Below are 20194 nucleotides of genomic sequence, written 5' to 3'. Positions count from 1 at the left end.
TGTTTTATTTTGATAGTCCAAGTCTTATGTCTGTGTGTTCAGTTTTACTTCTCCCCTGCCTCCTTAGTCTAATTTCTCCCAGCTGTGTCTCCCTCCTGTTGCCCATTCCCTGATTACTCCCCTGTGTTTTCCTGTACTCTGTGTCGTACCCTCTATATGCTGTATGTTTGTTATGTTCGGTCTTCCAGCACCTCTGTTCTGAATCTTGTTTTGTTTTTGCTTTTGTGAGTTTTATTTTATGAGAAAGTTTTGCCAGCAATAAAGCTGCGATTTTGAGTTCCAGTCCTGTTTTGAGAGTCCTGCATTTTGGGTCCTTTTTCCTGCCTGCCTGCCTGCCTGCCAGCCACACAGCCCACCATGACAATAAATATCATTATATAACTTAAGAAACACTTCCATTTGACTTAAATTTAATATAATAAAAAATATGTATTTTTAAAATGTTATTCTACAAAATGTGCAGCAATTTAATTTGTTTATTCTTTTTAGCTGATAGTCTGTGGGACCCAGGAAGACCGTACACCTGCATGTCTACAGTTTCTGCACTCCAGCATCCTGTTCCATGTGAGAGGATTTTCTCTGAGGCAGGAGAAATTATCTCCAAGAAAAGAAACTCGGCCATCACACAGTGAAACAAATTCTCTTCTTATATTAAAAACCAAACAGGATGACCTTAAATGCATCACGTTTTTAATTTGAAAGTTCATAAGCATTTTCCTTTTCCGGTTCACAATCAATTCTACCCTCAGGTCAAAAATATGGATAAGAAAATTGGCCTAATTTAATATTATTTATAAACACACCTGTCCAGCTGTCCTGTGATTAATTGCATAAGTACATGGAGGCAGGACCTCAGAGCAGAAGCATAATGTGTTGTACATTATTAAGTATATTATATATTTTTCACTTATTGTATTTACCAACATCAAGAAGTCACAAGTAAAGAAAGACCACGCCATGGGGCATCTTTAAACATAGAAAGTTTGTTGATCAAAATTATTTATTAAACAAACAACAATTTTTTCACTCAGTGCTGGTGAAATTTTTTAGGTCTTCCACTTGACATTTTGTTCCATGATCCTCAGGATCATTTAAGAAATTCCAAATGACTATCTTACTGCGTCCCATCTCAGTAGTGATGGCGTGCTGCGAGAGACCCCGTTTATGCAGTTCAACAACCCCACGACGTTCAAAAAGGAAACGTGTTTTTGCCTTTGCCATCAGAACGTCATCACAGTGTGACTACCTGACAGAAAATGACAATAAATCTACATTTTTGCACAGATTTGGCTTTTTAAAGGCATGTGGTCCTAAACTCTTGATCAGCTGTAAAACAGCCTGTTTGTTGTTTTCAATAAATTGCATGCTCAAAAAATGTTTTGTCTAACTCCCATTTCTTCTTGTTGCATGTTGAAGCTCTGCTTGAAACCTTGTTAAGGTCCAAGCATGCAAAATTGGATTTTTTGCCATTTTTCTAGTGGGCTTAAACTTTTGATTGGGACTGTATGTCTGACGGCCCATGAATAAAATACTGTTTGACCCATAAAAATTAAAGTTTTATTAAAACCACATTTGTTGAAGTTCCCAAATAGTCACTTGATCATATATTCAGTCGTCCACATTGATTATTCTCTAAGTACACTTTGACCAGGATAACCAGGAAGAGATGACTGACAGCTATTTTTGACTTTTTTAGGCTAAATGGTCATTTTACAGCCACAACAGACCTCGCATCTGTTGAATGTATTCTTCAGTTTTTGGTTTTTGTCCACTTAGTTCAAGAGCCTGCCCACCCTTCTGCTGATGACGGCCTATAATGTCCTTGGCAATCCTCATGCTGGCAGCCTGCCCTCCAGCGAGGTTTACTGCATGAGGTCCAACCTATGTGAGAAATTGGGGGGAAAAGGCACGGACAGCCTGGAATATAACTACAAAAAAAAAAAATCACTTCAACTACAATTTGTAAAACTTACCTGAAGAGCTGCGTACTGCCCCATCAGGTAGAGCGGGCATTCTTCTGTCCACTGTAAGCTTTCCATTATGCACGGCCATCCGTCTATCACCTAAAGAACACAAAACACATGTCATCATTAATCTATTTTTATATCCTGAGACTGATTGCAGAAAAAACTACATGAAAACATAAAAAAAATTCCTCATCATCCAAATAATTTCCAAAACTTTTGTGCATGTACAATACACTTCTGTGTTGTACATGCACAAACACTACACATTTCTCTACATAACACACCTGAATTGGGAATTCCTTCATCACTTCAGAAAGTAATGGGTCCTGTTTCACATCAAGTTTGCAGCCGGTGGCAATCCAAATCTTATCTCCAGTCCAGTGCTCCCCGGTGCTGAGGGAAAGGCTCCAGACCTGGTTTCTGTAGCACCAGCTGGCTTCACTCACCTAGACGGTGTGAGATTCAGGTTCGGATTCTTCATCTCCCTGTTCATTATAGGCCTTATTTGACATACAATGCACACATTGTCAAGCCAGTGAGGTAATTGCATTGTGCAACTGAAACATGGGTGACATGTCCACATTAGGATGCTGGAAAGGTAGTACAACTCAGGAGTTTGTCATTACCTGGTGGGTCATATCTCATTTTACTCTTGGGACCTTCTACACCATAGGTGTCAAACTCTGGCCCGCGGGCCAAATTTGGCCCACAGCCTAATTACATTTGGCCCGCGAAGCCATGCCAAATTACTATTAGAGCTGGCCTACTGGTATTATACAGCTAATATATATATCGTCTAGTATTAAGCTTTGCTTGTTCCATATTCAGTTTTTCAGCAAAACTTGTTTGAGTCCATAAGAAAAGATTCATTCTTATATCTGGAGGAAGATTTTTTTTTCAATAAATATTAATGTTAGCCCGCGACTTTGTCCCAGTTTTGAATTTTGGCCCACTGTGTATTTGAGTTTGACACCCCTGTTCTACACTGAATACAAACCTGACAGTACGTCTTCACATCCACCTGTCCGTTCACTATGAAAGGCTGCAGTTGGATGTAGGCCTCCGGGGTGACGGCCCCTCCCTTCCTTGCCTGATGAATCATTGCCAGGCGTTTGTGGAGACTCCTCTCATTGTAGAACTGCCGTAGGTAAGCTTGGCCATCCATCTTGATGCCGTGCTCCACGTGAGAGTAACGACCCACCAAACTCTCAACGTCACCCACGTCAAACTGTTTCAGCTGTGGAAGAAAACAACACGAGCTAAAATGTGTACTCGAGTTGGACAGAATTATTATTAATTTTTGGTTCACGTGCTGTTTCACAGTCTCTAAACCTGGAGGTGTTTTCTCATAACCCATGTCACTTGGCTGGCACCTTGCTGCAGTGCAATTGAGATGACGTGAGCGCTGGTCAGACCTCCACCAATGACCATTACTCTCTGGCCGGGCTCACAGACTACATACAATGACAGAAACACACAAGCACACAGTATTTGCACAGGGAGGAGCAAGTGTGAGGATAGGTGCCAAATGGCCAATGAAGTCTGCAGAAGCAAAGACATTTATCAGAAAGCAAAGCTTATAATATTCTGGGAAATATGCAAAACAACTCACAAGGCGGATTTTTACTTTAAGGTGCTGGGGCACTGAAGCTTTAATGTTTATGTAATCAAATAATGTCTGGAAGAAATCTCACATACCTTGAGGAGCGAAAGTATCTTTGTCTCTCACACAATTTGTTTCTCGAGGTTTTTGCTTGGAATTCGGCAGATGATGCATGAGATGAACTGTATGCAGTAAACGCTCCTCTGGGTAGCTTTCACCAATGCTTTTCACCCACGATGGGATGTTCGCCATCTGGGCACGGGTCGGACCTGTTGCCATGATGACCTGGTAGGCTCTTAGGATGGTGCCATCTTCAAGTTGGACTTGAAAATATTTAGCTCTCTTCCCCGCCCCATTTCTCTTTGCATCGGACACTTTAAGGACGTCGCTCTGATTTTCCTCCTCCTCTTTCAAGTTTTCGTCCTTCATCTCTGTCTCGTCTTCCTTCACAGGGGTGATGTGCTCCACTGTTCCCTTCAGCAGCACTTTGTCCAACTTGTATCTCTCCACCTGTGTTTTAACTGAAATAGCTGAGGAAACAGCAATTCTCAAAGTTTGGTGCTCATGCTGCTTAAATTTGGCAGGATAAGTGGTAGCAGTTAGCAATTTAGTGTTGGCGTTGGTGTTTTGGTGAGTTTGTCGAAACAACAGAAGATGTCATGCAACATTAGTTACATTGTTGCAAAGTTTTTTTTAATAGTGAAAACTAAACTCAAACCTAAAACTAGGTGTGAAAAAAAACCCCATTTTAGTTGACTAAAATAAAAAATAAAAACTACAACTGTTAAAAACAATTCAAACATTGAAACTAACTAAAATAATTTTCTGAAGTTATAAAACCAACTGAAATAAAATATGGAGGAAATAAAATTAGTTCGATTATTTCTTAAATTATAAGAATAAGGTTTGATGCAGGGGCGATTCTAGGATCAGAGCTTTGGGGGTGCTGAGCACTCAGAGAGCTGCCCGGCCAGGCAAGATAAACTTTACTCGTCACGATGAGACTTCTTCCCTGTCTCTGTCAGTCCCTGCATCCTTAAATGTCTCCACTTGTCCCGAGTTCTCTCTGACTGTCTCCTTGGTGCATTTAAACCCCTGTTCCTCCCTGTCCTCGTCATCTGTTCTTCATCTCCGTTATCAGTCATCAAAATGTTTCCCTTCTCTGTGCAAGTCTGCAAATTTCTTTATTAAATCATAAGATTCTTAAATTCATCAAGTCTCTCTGTGCCTGGGACCTCGTCACAAAACATGACATCACTGTTTTGTACATTTTAACACAATTTAATCCCCACATTTGTGAAAGAAAAGCAAAAAACTTTTTTGAAAAGTCTGTAACAAAACCATCAAATCTGATAAAGGTTATTTAAATGCTGCAAAAGAAGAAGGGATTGGAATAAAAAAAAATACATATACCTACCTATTATTGGCTGAGGTTTTAGTAGAGTTGTGGCTGAACCACATAAAAAATATATCATTAATTTTAATCTCCCCAATCAATGATAATGTTATGTTGAATTGTTGTTAAAGAGGGTCAAAAATGTTTCAACCCAGTTTGTTTTGCAGATTCTGTATAGCAGCTTTAATATAGGGAGAACACAAAAAATTGAAACACTGATCCAACATTATTCTTGATTGACGGATCATTTGATCTTACACTTTTACCTGAATGTGGCTCCTTTTTTTTGTTGAAAAAAAACGTCCTTATATCCATTATGAACCTGGCTGTCTCTCTGTACACACACAGACACACAACAGGAGTTATAAGGTTAATGGACATCCACTCAGTTAGCTAGTTAGTACCTTGGGTTTAATATCGGCACATGCACATATGACAAAATAAGCAGCTTCTCTCATTACATTTCAAACAGGACAGTAATAACAACAGTAGGCTATGGACAACTTTATGTTTAGGATTTTAAATAGGCTGTATAAATGTCAATGGGAGCAACAGGACGGTCAAATATCGCTGATTTTACAGGGAGTGCAGAATTATTAGGCAAGTTGTATTTTTGAGGAATCATTTTATTATTGAACAACAACCATGTTCTCAATGAACCCAAAAAACTCATTAATATCAAAGCTGAATGTTTTTGGAAGTAGTTTTTAGTTTGTTTTTAGTTTTAGCTATTTTAGGGGATATCTGTGTGTGCAGGTGACTATTACTGTGCATAATTATTAGGCAACTTAACAAAAACAAATATATACCCATTTCAATTATTTATTTTGCCAGTGAAACCAATATAACATCTCCACATTCACAAATATACATTTCTGACATTCAAAAACAAAACAAAAACAAATCAGCGACCAATATAGCCACCTTTCTTTGCAAGGACACTCAAAAGCCTGCCATCCATGGATTCTGTCAGTGTTTTGATCTGTTCACCATCAACATTGCGTGCAGCAGCAACCACAGCCTCCCAGACACTGTTCAGAGAGGTGTACTGTTTTCCCTCCTTGTAAATCTCACATTTGATGATGGACCACAGGTTCTCAATGGGGTTCAGATCAGGTGAACAAGGAGGCCATGTCATTAGTTTTTCTTCTTTTATACCCTTTCTTGCCAGCCACGCTGTGGAGTACTTGGACGCGTGTGTGATGGAGCATTGTCCTGCATGAAAATCATGTTTTTTTTGAAGGATGCAGACTTCTTCCTGTACCACTGCTTGAAGAAGGTGTCTTCCAGAAACTGGCAGTAGGACTGGGAGTTGAGTTTGACTCCATCCTCAACCCGAAAAGGCCCCACAAGCTCATCTTTGATGATACCAGCCCAAACCAGTACTCCACCTCCACCTTGCTGGCGTCTGAGTCGGACTGGAGCTCTCTGCCCTTTACCAATCCAGCCACGGGCCCATCCATCTGGCCCATCAAGACTCACTCTCATTTCATCAGTCCATAAAACCTTAGAAAAATCAGTCTTGAGATATTTCTTGGCCCAGTCTTGACGTTTCAGCTCGTGTGTCTTGTTCAGTGGTGGTCGTCTTTCAGCCTTTCTTACCTTGGCCATGTCTCTGAGTATTGCACACCTTGTGCTTTTGGGCACTCCAGTGATGTTGCAGCTCTGAAATATGGCCAAACTGGTGGCAAGTGGCATCTTGGCAGCTGCACGATTGACTTTTCTCAGTTCATGGGCAGTTATTTTGCACCTTGGTTTTTCCACACGCTTCTTGCGACCCTGTTGACTAGTTTGAATGAAACGCTTGATTGTTCGATGATCACGCTTCAGAAGCTTTGCAATTTTAAGACTGCTGCATCCCTCTGCAAGATATCTCACTATTTTTGACTTTTCTGAGCCTGTCAAGTCCTTCTTTTGACCCATTTTGCCAAAGGAAAGGAAGTTGCCTAATAATTATTAGTAGAATAATTGTAGGGTAGCAAACATCGTCGGAAAACATGTTTTCAACACTGCAGGTTACCTGGGTGTAATGTTTTTCAGCTAAAAAGAAACATGGTCTGATTCCCACCTAACTATATGAAGAGTAACTGAAGGTTAAATAAAGCTAACATGTCCTGTTTTACGCCAGGCCCTCCGCTCCGCTGCGTCTCGCTCTGGCAGAAAGAGGCGAGCTGGAACAAACCATTTTGGGAGGGAGGGGGAGGCGGGTAGCTATACTTTTGTTGTTAAAATATTACGTCTCAACCAAGTACTGTATGGTTTTGATATTTTTGTAGTGTGTCACACAAACAGCAAATATTGTCAAAATCTGGGGGTGCTTTGATTTATAGCACCCCCAAAAAACGCCCCTGGTTTGATGAGTCTTTGATGGATGTCTGGAAGACCACGAGTCAATTGTTTTCAAATATTGATGTTCCTATTGTATTGGCTTGCTGGTTTTCTTACATTCTTAAATCTTGCCTCTGGCATATGTCCTCCATACATTAAAAATGAAAAAGACTAACTGTGAAGCTAATAAAAGCTAAACTAAAACTAGACATCTTCAAAAAATAAAAGCTGTCAAGAAGCTGACAAGAAATCCCACCTCTTAAACTATCTGAATCTAAAAACAAAATCCTAAACCACAGCTCTGTTCCAAACTTTGATGTCCCCCCAACAGCAACAGTTAAAGAAGAAATCACATTGTCTAAAAGAAGTTTCTCGTTTTAGGATTTAAAGTTTCAAAGTTTATATTCTGTTTTGCTTGCTTTGGCAAACTTCTCCTATTCAGTAACACAAGTGTGGTGCTAAAAGAGCAACAATCAAAGCTTAGTAAGTGTACCAATCAATGCAGTGCACCTTCAAACAAGACAAGCACACGTGCTATTTACACGCACAGCTGCTCTCACCTGCTCCTTGAAGAAATCCACACTTAGTTTGGCTCCTGGCAGACTGAAGGACAAACTCTTTTTTAGCGCAGAGTTGATGTTTAGACGTTTCCTCTCTTTCTTGCCGAGCCTCATGTCGTTAAAGAACGCATTTTCATCCAGAATATAAACCTGCTCTGGGAGGCTATGAAGCTCTGCCGAGCGCTCGCACCTTAAAGCAAATTCCTGCAGCGCTTTCTGTCAGGAAAAATATTCACATGTTAACACCGTTCTTATTCGTACCTCATTTCCACAGTAGGGGAAGTCGATTGTGTTTATACCTTATTGAGAGGGTCTGTGTGCACCAGCGAGTGTGAGCGCAGATGAGCGATGTTCAGAGCTGTGAACTGGCTCTCCCACAGAGCAGTCCACTCTCCATAGGTGTCCACCACTCTGAGACTGAGCGGGGCATAAACTGTCCTCTCCGATGTGGCCGACTTTGCTTGCTGCAAAGTTATTGCTTGTTGCAGCGCCATCGCCTGGCCTGCAGAGCATTTTCATTTGTCAACAAAGAGAACAGAGAGATCTGTTCATTCTTATTTAAATAGAATGAGTGGATATAAAAATATGTCTCATCATCGTGTTTATATGAAACTCAGTTCTGTTTGAAAAATTGGTGAAATTACAAAAGCTGGCTTTTTTTTAAACAGTGCATTCAAAAACTATCCAGAAAAAGTCTAAATGATTAGAAAAAAAATCTAAATTATTTCTTTGCTTAGTGAGACAAAATCATGATTCGGTTCAGTTTATGTGGATACTTGGATTTTATTCATTCATAATAAGGTAATTTTGAGTTTTATAATTTGTAGTTTAGATGGCAAAATAGTACAAAACTATGAAAAACTCCCAGTTTCTTAGTACTCATATTCTTCAGTCTGCTTGTTTTGTTTGACCAACAGCCTAAACAATATGCTGAGCTTGCTAAAATAAGGTGTATGCCCTCACGCTTTATAAAGAGATCTACGGTACGTCCGGCATTTCTGCATAGCAATGACTCAAACGATCCGCTTTCAGTTCATTTTGCCTGGACAGTTTGGTTAACTGCCAGAAAACGTTTTTCCTGTGAACACTGAGATCCTCAGCAACGATCATAACATCTTCCCAGTTTTGAGAAAGTAAAGCTAAGCACACTATACCATCTGTTACCCTCTTCTTCCTCTTCATCTTGCTAGTATTGGGCTTGTTGCTGGATGTTTCTGTGCTTGGCTGAGACTTGGTGGTGGAGGTGGAGAGCAGCGAGTCATGTCTAAGGTCTGAGTTTGGGTCCCAGTCATTGCTAGATAGCAAGCTAGCCAGGGTTAGGGCATGAGGGCCACTTCCTATTATTAACACATCATGTATCACCATCTGAAACACACATACAGTAATGATGTCAAACAGTACAAGGCTTATATTACTCATTTTATGAAAGACAACCATGAGAAGGTAAAAATGAGTTTCTGAAAAGCCATTTATGAAACTTCAAACAACACAATTTGACCAAAGTTCACCTGAAAAAGCAAATAGAGACTTATGCTGTCTTGTCTTCTTGCCAGGATTTAAGCAGATAAAATGCTACATACTTTCTCAGGAGTATGACACACACTTTCATGCACATTGTCTCCATTGTATGTTTAGTATGTTACAGTACCTGGTTGGATTTATTCATCAGCTTATTTTGGCTTCTGAGATGGTGAAAATCTCGCCAGAACACTGGATTGAGGGTCCACCGTGTGCCACTGTTACCAATGTTGCCACAGTGGAGTGGGCTTCTCATGTAATTCAATCCACCTGAACATCTACGGATTTAGCTGGATGTCAGTGGCTCCACAGGGCACGCTGGAAATAACTGCAGAATGTGTGCTTGCTTGTTTGTGTGTGTGTGTGTGTGTGTGTGTGTGTGTGTGTGTGTGTGTGCTTGTATAAATTTAGTAACAACTCATCCCAGCAGCAAAACATCAAAGTCACTGCATAGCTGATATGTTTGCAGTCATACAGTCATGTGAAAAAGTTTTCACAGGCTTCTATGCAGCCATGAAGACAGCGCTGATATTCTCTGGAGGCTTTAAAACAGGCGTATCAAACATAAAGTCCGGGGACCAGAATTGCCCCAGCAAAGACTAATAATAAGTGAAGGAGAAGATTTTCATGACTTTTACAGACTTTCTTATTGGTGAAGACCTCCCCCAATGCTATTTATAGTGCACCAAAGTAATTAAGTAACAGATAAATAATTAAATGACAAAAAAGTTCCTTTTTTCGCTGCCTATAGAAATTTGTTTAGTTTTTTTTGTGTTTAGAGAAAAACAATAAATGAAAACAAAAAGACAGACATTTTCTGTGAATTAACAAAAATAATTAGGACAGTCTGCACAATGAGTCACCAGAACTTTCTTGCCACACACTCTCACTGACCACATTATTATTGAAGTACTAGGTTTGGGTCTGGCTGACCGTTATCTTTACAATGAAGCAATGTTCACACAATCGCTTACACACAGTAATATATATTCACTCCCATCCACCAAAGCACGTCCAGATCAACCAATTAGAAAATACTAACTACCCACATAGCATGCAGGTCTGGCCCGGATCTGGTGTCAAGCCGGCACTGCTGGCATGATAAATGGTATGTCATCCAGATATGGGCTAGGCCTGGTGTAGATGGCAGTGTTTATGTGATGGCATGCCACATCTGGCTCGATTGTGGTTTGGTTTCTGTGGCCCAGGCTCATAGAAAACAGGTCTGGCACAGATATGGCATCAAGCTGGCACTTCTGACTGACTGGTGTCATGGCAGGGTGTATGTCAACTAGATGTGGGCCAGGTCTGGCAATGATGGCGCTATTTCTGTTCCTATTTTCCTATTTTAGTTAGAAGACCCAAAAGCCATGTTGCAATACTATACTGCTATGGTAACCAACGTTTCAAATGCGGGTTTGTCAGGTTTGTGAGTGTACACTTTATCCAAAACCTAGTGAGGGTTTACTCATGTGTACTACCAGGTGGCTGTAGCTCAGGAGGAAGAGCAGGTCACCTACTTATCGGAAGGTTAGTGGTTCGATCCCTCCTCTAATCTGCACGTGTGTATGAATGTAGTTAGGAAGCACTCAGTTTAGAGAAAGTGAATGTGGCATGTTGTGTTGAGTACTCTGGCAGAGTAGAAAAGTGCTATGTAAGAATCAGTCCATTCACTGTCCGAACAGAGTTTCGTCATGTTACTTTTGCACTATTATGTTCCGGTACATGTTGTTATTACATGGCTTTATTAAGGTACACATTAGGCTGACATCTGGGGCCAGAGCCGAAACTGTTCTGGGCCACCACAGGACCACCACTGTGTTTGGTGCTGGCCCATGTGTGGGCCACCAAAGGTATGTGGGCCATGTCTAAGCACATTGTGTGGGCCAGATCCGGGCCATACCAGTTTTGCTATGTGGGTATTAGAAACATCACACGTGTGATCTAACGTTTGGATAATTACACCCAAAAACAACATTAGTTTTGTTATCGAGTCTCTAGAAGGCAAAAGGAAAGACACGCAAACTGCCCTTTATCAACAACATCAAGATCCAAAGAAGGATAAAAAAAATATATTAAATATTCTAAAACCATAATTTAAATGAGTTTATATCAATTCTAAATACTTTCTTTCACCCACTTGATGATGATGTGCAGCGTTAAAAGAATGTAACAGCATTACGATTTATTCAAATAATAAATCAAACAATAATCCACAAAAACAAAGATCCTTGTGGGAAATTACAACATTACATTAATTAAAAGTTCAGCATTCAATCCTTTAAAGTAAATATCTAGAAAGCCTCTCTTCTCTTCACTAATAAATCATGTTGTCCTCCCCTAGGTGGTGCTGGAACATGTTAAATACCACATATTGTAAGGACGTTATATCACGTTTCATGTCATTAAAGTGGGCTAAAACGCTGTAATTCAATACAAATAATGATAAGCAAGACACTGTGTGGAGGTCATAATATAAAGATCTATATATACATTTTAAGCTCAAAGATTTGTGCTGACTTCTTTTCTTATAATAAGATAGTAATCAGATGTGCATTAAAATGACAAACCTTCCTTTAAATCTATCTCTCTCAGTTGGGTAGCCATGACTGCTGGTAGCATGGAGGCATCACAAAAATCTTAAAGCAGACTTAAAAACCATTGTTTGTCTGAACTCATGGTAGGTTGACCTTTTTGAGCAAGAATATGAAATACGTACTATACAGCCAGGGGTGCCTCCAGAATTTTTTCATAGGGGTGGCCGTATGGGACCCACTAAAAATAACGGGGGGCACACCAAAAACTGAATTTTCAGTCAAATATAGGTTACTTGAAAAACATGGCAAAAAAGAGAACGAAATAAAAGAATTACATGCCTTATATGAGACTGAAGGAGTCACTTGGATGAGTGATGCAATATTTCTCCCACTGAAAATGTTACATCTAGATGAACAGACTCAACCTTTTGGGAATTATATGCCTGGTTAAACTCCTGACATAAAATATGTTCATATGAAAATCAAAAAAGATTTTGAAATCTATGATAATCTGTTTTAATTGATTGACTGACTGACTGGAAGTCCCAGCCATCACTTTAATGAAGAAGCGGCATCTGTTTACTTATGATGCTTCAATTAATAGTGAACACTGTACTTATGGTTCTGAATGGAGGAATTTTACTTGCAGTAGACTTTCACAATCTTCTACTGTTGTTTGAAATACTTTGTCCACCACTGGTAAAAATGAACTGATATTTAATTACATTATACGTCCATCATAAACTGTCACAGGGGAAGATTTTTTTTTTTTCCAACAGCTTACATGTGATCTGTGAAATACTGTAAATCTGACTTTTGTGTTTTCCATTTGAAGCTTTTCAGGTTGTCATGATAATTATTTTATTGTTATTATTGGTGTTTTTAAGGAAGTTCAAACCCAGCGAAAGAAAAAAAAGGATGTTATATGAGTAATATTATATAGTAATACTATGTGATAATATTTTAGTCTTTATCAGTTTTGAACAGGGAAGTGTGTGGCTTATCAAAGCACTGTATTTGTTGCTATTGAAAAGATATTTTACAGTTAAATCGTAATCTTCTTCTTCCACACGCTTCACAAGTTCTGCTTTCAAACAAAACCATACACTGTGTCCGCATTTTCATTAAAAGTGTTCTAATCTTCTCTTACTTCCTTTTTTGACAGCAGTTCCCCATCCACGACAGTGTCAGTGTTTTCTCACTCACAGTTCCCCTTTTTGTTCTATGAAAAGCTGAAGCACAGACACACTGGAAGACTTAAAAACTGCCACTTTCACCGGAGTCTGTTTCAGTCAGTGGTATTAAGCTATCTAGAGCGGACATTGCTGCCACCATGGACACAAAGGTAGGTGACGACGCTTAACTGTCCCCTAACAATGAGCACTACATGTAGTGAGATACACTTAAAACATAATCCTGACATGATTGCCTTTGTTGAGAAAAGTTAAAGTTTGTGTTCTTTTTGTACATTTTAGGAGTCTCTGGTTAAGGGCGGTGTGCTGATTGCACACAAAATCAATGAGGGAAAGCATCAATATGTAGTGGAAAATGTGGTGAAGTACAAAAATGACAATGGAGGAAAACTTTATGTCAGGTATAATTTGCTCTCTGTTTAGCGGATTCTTTCTTTTCAACTATTTTCTGGCCCCTAACATGGAATAAGTTAACACTGTTTTAGTGTAGAGCCTCAAAAGTTAAAGTCATACAACCTCAAGACGGACATATATATATATATATATATATATATATATATATATATATATATATATATATATATATATATATATATATATATATATATTTTTTTTTTTTTTTACCAAGACCAAAAAGAATGTTTTTGGTAAAAACATGTATCCTCTTAGTTTTTATTGATATTTACATTGAGGTTTTCTCTCCAGCTTACGGATTGAGCCTTCTATTGATGTACACTGAAAAAAAAAACATTTTTCATCCTCATTAAACATGAAGCAGTAATAAAATATATATTTATTTATTCAAATAATTAATTGTTCAGGAATAAATTGAAATAAACTTGGTATAAAATGAACATATACCAGTCAAGTACATTTCATTTGACCAGATGTAACCAGATGTAAATGTAACATTTTACATTGTAAAATGTAACAAAATTACAAAATTTACATGTGATAAAATTGTAATGTAATAAAATTACTTAAAGTCCACATTTGTGCAGAATTTATTTTTCTTTTCTTTTTCTTTTTTTTTAATGTGAGTTCAGTTTGGAGTATCTTGGTTTGTTGCATACCTAATGATGTAATCCTGTTTTTTCTCTTATTTTCTCTGTTTTCAAATTGCACTACTTAATCATTTCAACATGACGCAAGAAAAGTTTGAAACTGTGAAATATTAGGTGAATTGAGCAATTGAACTAAGATGTATTATATAATTCTGTTGCCTTATTTTGTGATTTTAATCCAATTTTAGGTTGGATTGTTTTTTTAACTGAAAATAATATTTTTTAGTTCAACTCTAGCTCAGTGTACACATGAGACCTGCTATAGTGGAAAAAAATAACCCCTTTAAAGAGTAAAACTAGTAAATTGTTTTTTATTAATATGCTCTAACTCTTTTTATTACACCTGCCAAACACAAAGGGCTCAGTAAAGCATATTGTATATTTATTTTATTCATTTACTGTTTCATTTTTATCAGGAAAGGAGACAAGCTTCTGCAGATAAATGGCATGGACCTGAATGATCTTACACCTGAAGAGCTGGCAAACGTGATAGCTGAGGGGAGTCCAATGCTGGTGAGTTGAGGATTTTAAAGTTTAGAGATTTTATTTTAGAGCATTTTATATCCTCTTTCCTTTCATTCTCTTCAGACAGTGTGCAAACCAGCCAGCGAAGAGGACCACACTGAGGAGACATCCCTGACTGAAGACACTTTACATCCTGTCTCTAAAGAGTCCACAGTCCTCAGCTTTAGCTGGGAGATGACAAGGGAGGATGACCCGGAGGGAATTGAAGTGGAGCCGCAGGAAGAAGAAAAGGAAACGGGGAATATTGAAGAGGATCTTTGCCAAGCGAAAACTGAAGAGAATGAGATATTTGTCGTTGAGATGACAAAAACTAGCATCTCCCTGGTGAGAGGCAGGGGCTGTGATGCGACAGGATGTACCCTTAATGACATCATCATGGTGGCAGAATCCAGCACGGTGACGCTTGGTGAGTAAAAGCAGTTTTACTCTCCTGCCTTTTCTCCCAGCTTTTCTTCTTTTCTCATAATTAACTTTGCTAATAGTTACAGTATTTAATGCAAAAGTGTTTGAATGTTGTGAGGCAACTGGGTCTTTCTTTTGTTTCTGCATATTTGTGGTTATCTAAAGAGGAAGCTACTATAAATGGTCATGTGTTTACACCCGTTAACCAAAATGTGTCCTGCCAGCTGTTATGACCGTGACTAGGCAGTTTTTCAGCAGACCCCCATAGACCACTTTTGTGTTGTACAACTGCCTTCAGCTGGCAACTTTAAATCTCAAAAAGGAAAAAAGAAACCTGTGAAAGTCACGATCGATGTGAAGAAGACAAGACCACTACCGTAAAATCACAGTTTGAAAACGGTCAGTGCAGTCACCTTTGTTTTTAAAAAGGGATATGACTTATAAACACGACCTTGTTCCCATTCTTACTTTCAGTTCCGAGAGGAGGCGGCACTTTCCGGCAGGAAAAGTTGTCGAATGTTTTAATTGAAAATCTGGCCACTCACCAATACCTCCGAGGTATCTGTTCTGAGAGGATCGTCTATGCTTCTCCAAATCCAGGTTTGTCTTTCAGAGCAGGACACATCAACGTGGCACTCGTGGTTTTCAGATGAGTTTTTACTAAAGCTGTCATCATTCACATTTACTCCAGTGTTAGGTAGAGTAAGAAAATACTCTGTTCTGATAGAGAAACTGCTCTCATTGTTTTGGTTGCCTTTTTGTGCTCAGAGAGAATTACTATCTACTATTACAAGTCAAGCGGTCTCATAAGGGGTTCCAGTGGGTTGCCGGTGGTGCTAAACCTCACCGATTCCAACTGCTTCCTCATGTGCTGCAAGCAAGCGGACAGAGTGCTCCTAAAAGTGGAGGTAATAAGTGTATGCTCTTGATTTTGATTGAATTGTGGCAGTGAAAAAAAAGGCTTGATAAACATTTGTTTCTCTGGACTCAGCCATCATTGTTCAGGGAATGAAAGCATTGCAGTTTCTGTCCTTGGTTCTATGTAGATACACTTCTCACTTTAAAGATTTGCTTAGACAGAGTTATGTTGCAAAAAAATATATAATGGCAGAAGGGTTAGCATCTCAAATTAGTATTAGTATCAAAATTGTTTAAATATACACAGATTAGGCATAACATTATGACCACCTGCCTAATATTGTGTTGGTCCCAAAATAAACCTTGCCCACTGAGGCATGGACTCTGCTGTGGTATCAGGCACCAAGATGTTAGCAACAGATCCTTTTAGTTATGAAGTGAGACCTTCATGGGTCAGACTTTTTGTCCAGCACATCCTAGAGATGCTCAATTGGATTTAGATCTGGGGCAATTTGGAGACCAAGTCAATACAAAATGACAGGCTTAATCTGAGGAAAATTGATTATTTTCACAACATTAAAGAGTCCAGTAAATCTGGGTTTCTTAAAGGAGTCAAACTCAGTTTAAAGGAATGTCTTTGGAAGAGAGCCTGGTGAGCACTGTGGAGCTGGGGTCCTCCAATCAACCATTCTGGTCAGCAGTTCCGAGGAGGGCAGGTTTGGCCTGTTTCCACAGATGGCAGGGCCATAGATGGTGCTGAACAGAAGGAACTGTCCCCCCTCCTTCTTGAGCTGTGAACAAAGGAGGCTGGTAACCAAGAGACTTTTCAAAAGGAGACAGGAACAAGAGACAAGCAGTGCAAATGGAGCAGGAAAATAAGTGCATATTCTCTAAAATCTTTGTTAATTTTTGGCCATTAAAAAGAGTGTCTGAAGAATGAGACTGTGTAATTAGTGGCAGGAACTGGCCACTCAGTTACTGCCCTAATTTTCTCCAGGTCACCTGCACATTCTCGAGAATATAGCCCAGAACGGGCTAGAGGCATGAAAATTGCATTTCTCTGTATTCATATGCAACCCAAATAATGGCCTAATGAGAATGGGAGAAATAAAGAGAAAGGGGTTACAGAGAGGAGAGAGAAGGAGAAAAAAATCCACATGCCTGCAAGAACCAAAACAGTACAAAAATGGCTACTTTAGAGATTTAGAGATCTACTTTAGAGAGCCCTTTTATTTTCAGAATTGCCTTAATTTCAACAACCCTCTGGAAACATTCCTCAGAGATTATACTATCATTGACATGATAGCTTCAGACAGATGCAGCAGATTTGTCAGCTGCTCATCCATGATGAGACTCCCCTGCTCCACCACATCTCAAAGGTCCTGCAGTGGATTAAGATCTGGTGACTGTGGAGGTCGTTTGAGTCACTGTCGTGTTGAACAAACCAGTTTGAGATGATTTGAGAGCTGGCACATTATTCTATTGGAAGCAGACATCAGAGTACACTGTAGTCTTGATGAATTGACAAGGTCAGCAGTAATACTCGGGTAGGCCGTGGTGTTTAAATGATGCACAGCTGGTACTCCTAAAGGGTGTTCAAAAAAATATCCACCAAGCTGAACTGTTGATATAAGGCAGGATGGATGCATCCTTTCATGCTTATGCCAAATTCTGATCCTTCCTTCCAAATGTAGCTGCAGAAATCAAACCTTATTGGACCAAACAATGGCTTTCCAATCTTCTGTTGTACTGTGTGAACTGTAGCCTCAGTTTCGTGTTCTTAGCTGACAGTAGTGGAACCTGGTGTTGTCTTCTGCTGCCATAGCCCAATTGCTTCAAGGTTTAATATTTTGTGAATTCAGAGATGCTCTCTTGCATTCCTTAGTTGTAACGTGGGTTTATTTGAATTACAGCTGCCTTCCTAAGCTTTAAACAGGTTGACCATTCTTCTGTGACCGCTGACATGAACAAGCCATTTTCACTCAAATCATCGGTACCTACTTGATATTTTCTCTTTTTCAAAACATTCTCTGTAAACCCTTATGTGGCAAATTGCAGCAGATCAGCATTTTCTGTATAATCAAACAACCATGCAATATTCAGGTCCCTTAAATCACCTTTCTACCTCATTCGGATTGTTTGAACTTAAGCAGGTCATCTTGACCACGTTACACATGCCATGGACTGAGCTGCTGCGATCTGATTGGCTGGTTAGATAGTTGCGTTAAACATGTGTAGGTAATAAAGTGGCTCGTGAGTAAGCATTGGTTTTGAATCGTGGCTCATGGATAATCTTGAATGACCATCATAACACTCCTATTGCAGTTTCGTGAATGTTAAAGTAATGCAATGCAGATTCAGTGTAACTGTATAAGTTTAAAACTTACTTGGGGTCAGTTGTATTTCATTTCATTGTGACTTGAAGATGTTTATAAGGAAATGGGCATTTTCAAGCGAACTAATCCACCCTGTCACCCCTTTAGACATGTGAGAAGCAGAGGCTGAAGCAGATCTCCAAGAGCGATGAGAGTACCCTCTCCTTTGTGTTTTACATGAAGGGTGACTCAGCGAGACGACGGAGTTTTGAGTCAGCATTGTATCGCGGTTGGTTCATCAACGTTTGCAACACAGACACAGTGGGGGTGGCAACCCCGGATGGACGTGTGGATCAGTCCTTCCTCTTCATCATTCAAAAGTGATGGAGGGTCATTTTCTTCTGCCTTTTCAGGACTCAGAAAAGTCAGTTACATTTTTAAAAATTTCTTGTAAATATTTCGTGTGACCTGGTTTAACAACACAAACCAACATCCATGTTTCAAATTCTGCTGCTGCAGAAATCCATAGTTCTCCATCTCATTAAGGCTATGCCTCTACACAGCTGTCATTCCACATGTCCCTACCTGAGAGATGACGTGGAAAATTATCTCAGATACACCAACTGTAGCGTTACGCTTTAGTTGTTTACCTGCCTCAGTGACCTCACCCCAAGTGATGGATGAGTCATCCTTCTTGTCCCCAGGCTCTGCTTCCTCTACAGAAGGCATGTCTGTGGGATTGAGGAGATCCTCAAAGTATTCCTTCCGCCATTCGACTTACATCCTCAGTTGAAATCGGCAGCACCTGCACCACACACCGCATGCTTCTGAGTTGCCTGAAGGTTTGCCAGAATCACTTTGATGCTGACTGAAATCTTAATGTATGCTCTCACCAAACACATTCAAGTTTTTGCTTCAGAGCCGCACTCCACCTGGGCCTACCAGGAAGGGCACCACCCACCTTGCAGCCGCAGCTCAGTGCAGCAGTCTCAGCAATGGAGGTTGGGAACATGGCCCAGTTGCACTCACTCTTCCCAATCTCCCTCACAATGTTGTCAAATTTCTGCTGGAAGTGTGAATTTGACATGTCACAAACCAGAGCTTCTACCACTCCCAGCACACCCTCACTCTGTGTTTAGATATGCCACGCCCATCCAGCATCCTCTCCCACCACCTGATCCAGCTCACCACCAGGCGAACGTGGCGATCAGCTGTTCCTTGGTGTCGGGAACATACGGCAGCAGATCCGATGATACGATTCCAAAATCAATCATTGGCCTGCGATCTAGGATGTCTGATGTGTACCATGTACTGATATGTAAACAGAGCTGGGGTCCGTTGTTGTTTAAAGTCTTTCAAGCTGATTTTTTTTTGTTTGTTCGTTTTCTTTTTTGAACTCATATTGTATAATCTATATATTTGATTCAATAATACTGTTTCCAATATATTATAAGACACTGTACGGAAAAATTACACATTACATGAACGATAATGGCCCAATGCATTAACACAACCAAACTAAAGTGCACGTATTTAGAAATTAATTTTAATAACACATCTCAGACGTCCTGGAAATCACACCTTTAGGCTTTGATCGTATAATGTCAACTCATACAAATGTACTACTCTTCTTTTCGCTTACTGGTCACTCACTGCTTGCGAAAGAAATGTCTTTTTTTGTACACATGCGCAGCTGACAAGTAAAAAAAGTTCCATTGGTAAACTGTGTAGCAGACTTTTTTTAATGCAACATTCATGCTTTTATTTTATCATTTTTCTTTAGCATCTAGGTGTATAATGACAAGATTTGATATTTTAGGAAATCTCTCAGGTTTGATATGAAAACACAGTAAACTAGACTAAAACTAAATGTGTGCTGTGATTGAAGTGTGCATCTTGACACGTAGGTGGCATCATCATAAATGTGA

General features: G+C 39.6%; 2 protein-coding genes across 3 annotated transcripts; one reads left to right on the top strand and one right to left on the bottom strand.

Annotated features, from left to right (window-relative positions):
* Positions 1 to 702: 702 nt before the first annotated feature.
* zgc:113276 (uncharacterized protein LOC553748 homolog) lies at positions 703 to 9603 on the bottom strand. Its single transcript, XM_039608830.1, has 10 exons — positions 9503 to 9603; positions 9009 to 9219; positions 8154 to 8356; positions 7855 to 8070; positions 3666 to 4080; positions 3300 to 3421; positions 2965 to 3204; positions 2252 to 2413; positions 1974 to 2063; positions 703 to 1881 (listed from the first exon to the last, which is right to left on the bottom strand). Exons 1-10 carry the CDS (start codon positions 9518 to 9520, stop codon positions 1711 to 1713), a joined length of 1848 nt encoding a protein of 615 aa, XP_039464764.1. The 5' UTR covers positions 9521 to 9603; the 3' UTR covers positions 703 to 1710.
* Positions 9604 to 13173: 3570 nt separating this feature from the next.
* Positions 13174 to 19989, top strand: il1fma (interleukin-1 family member A). 2 transcript variants are annotated; one of them, XM_031728873.2, is made up of 7 exons: positions 13182 to 13254; positions 13385 to 13503; positions 14583 to 14679; positions 14755 to 15097; positions 15568 to 15693; positions 15862 to 16001; positions 18435 to 19989. In XM_031728873.2, the coding sequence occupies exons 1-7, from the start codon at positions 13243 to 13245 to the stop codon at positions 18648 to 18650; spliced, it is 1053 nt and encodes a 350-aa protein (XP_031584733.1). In that variant the 5' UTR covers positions 13182 to 13242; the 3' UTR covers positions 18651 to 19989. The 2 variants fall into 2 exon arrangements, with proteins under 2 accessions (XP_031584734.1, XP_031584733.1); XM_031728874.2 differs by lacking the exon at positions 13385 to 13503 and having other exon boundaries at positions 13174 to 13254.
* The last annotated feature ends 205 nt before the right edge of the window (positions 19990 to 20194 follow it).

Source organism: Oreochromis aureus, linkage group 1, assembly GCF_013358895.1.
Source record: "Oreochromis aureus strain Israel breed Guangdong linkage group 1, ZZ_aureus, whole genome shotgun sequence".
NCBI lineage: Eukaryota > Metazoa > Chordata > Actinopteri > Cichliformes > Cichlidae > Oreochromis > Oreochromis aureus.
Note: the sequence above shows the minus strand (reverse complement) of the source record. Positions and strands in the feature narration are given on the sequence as shown.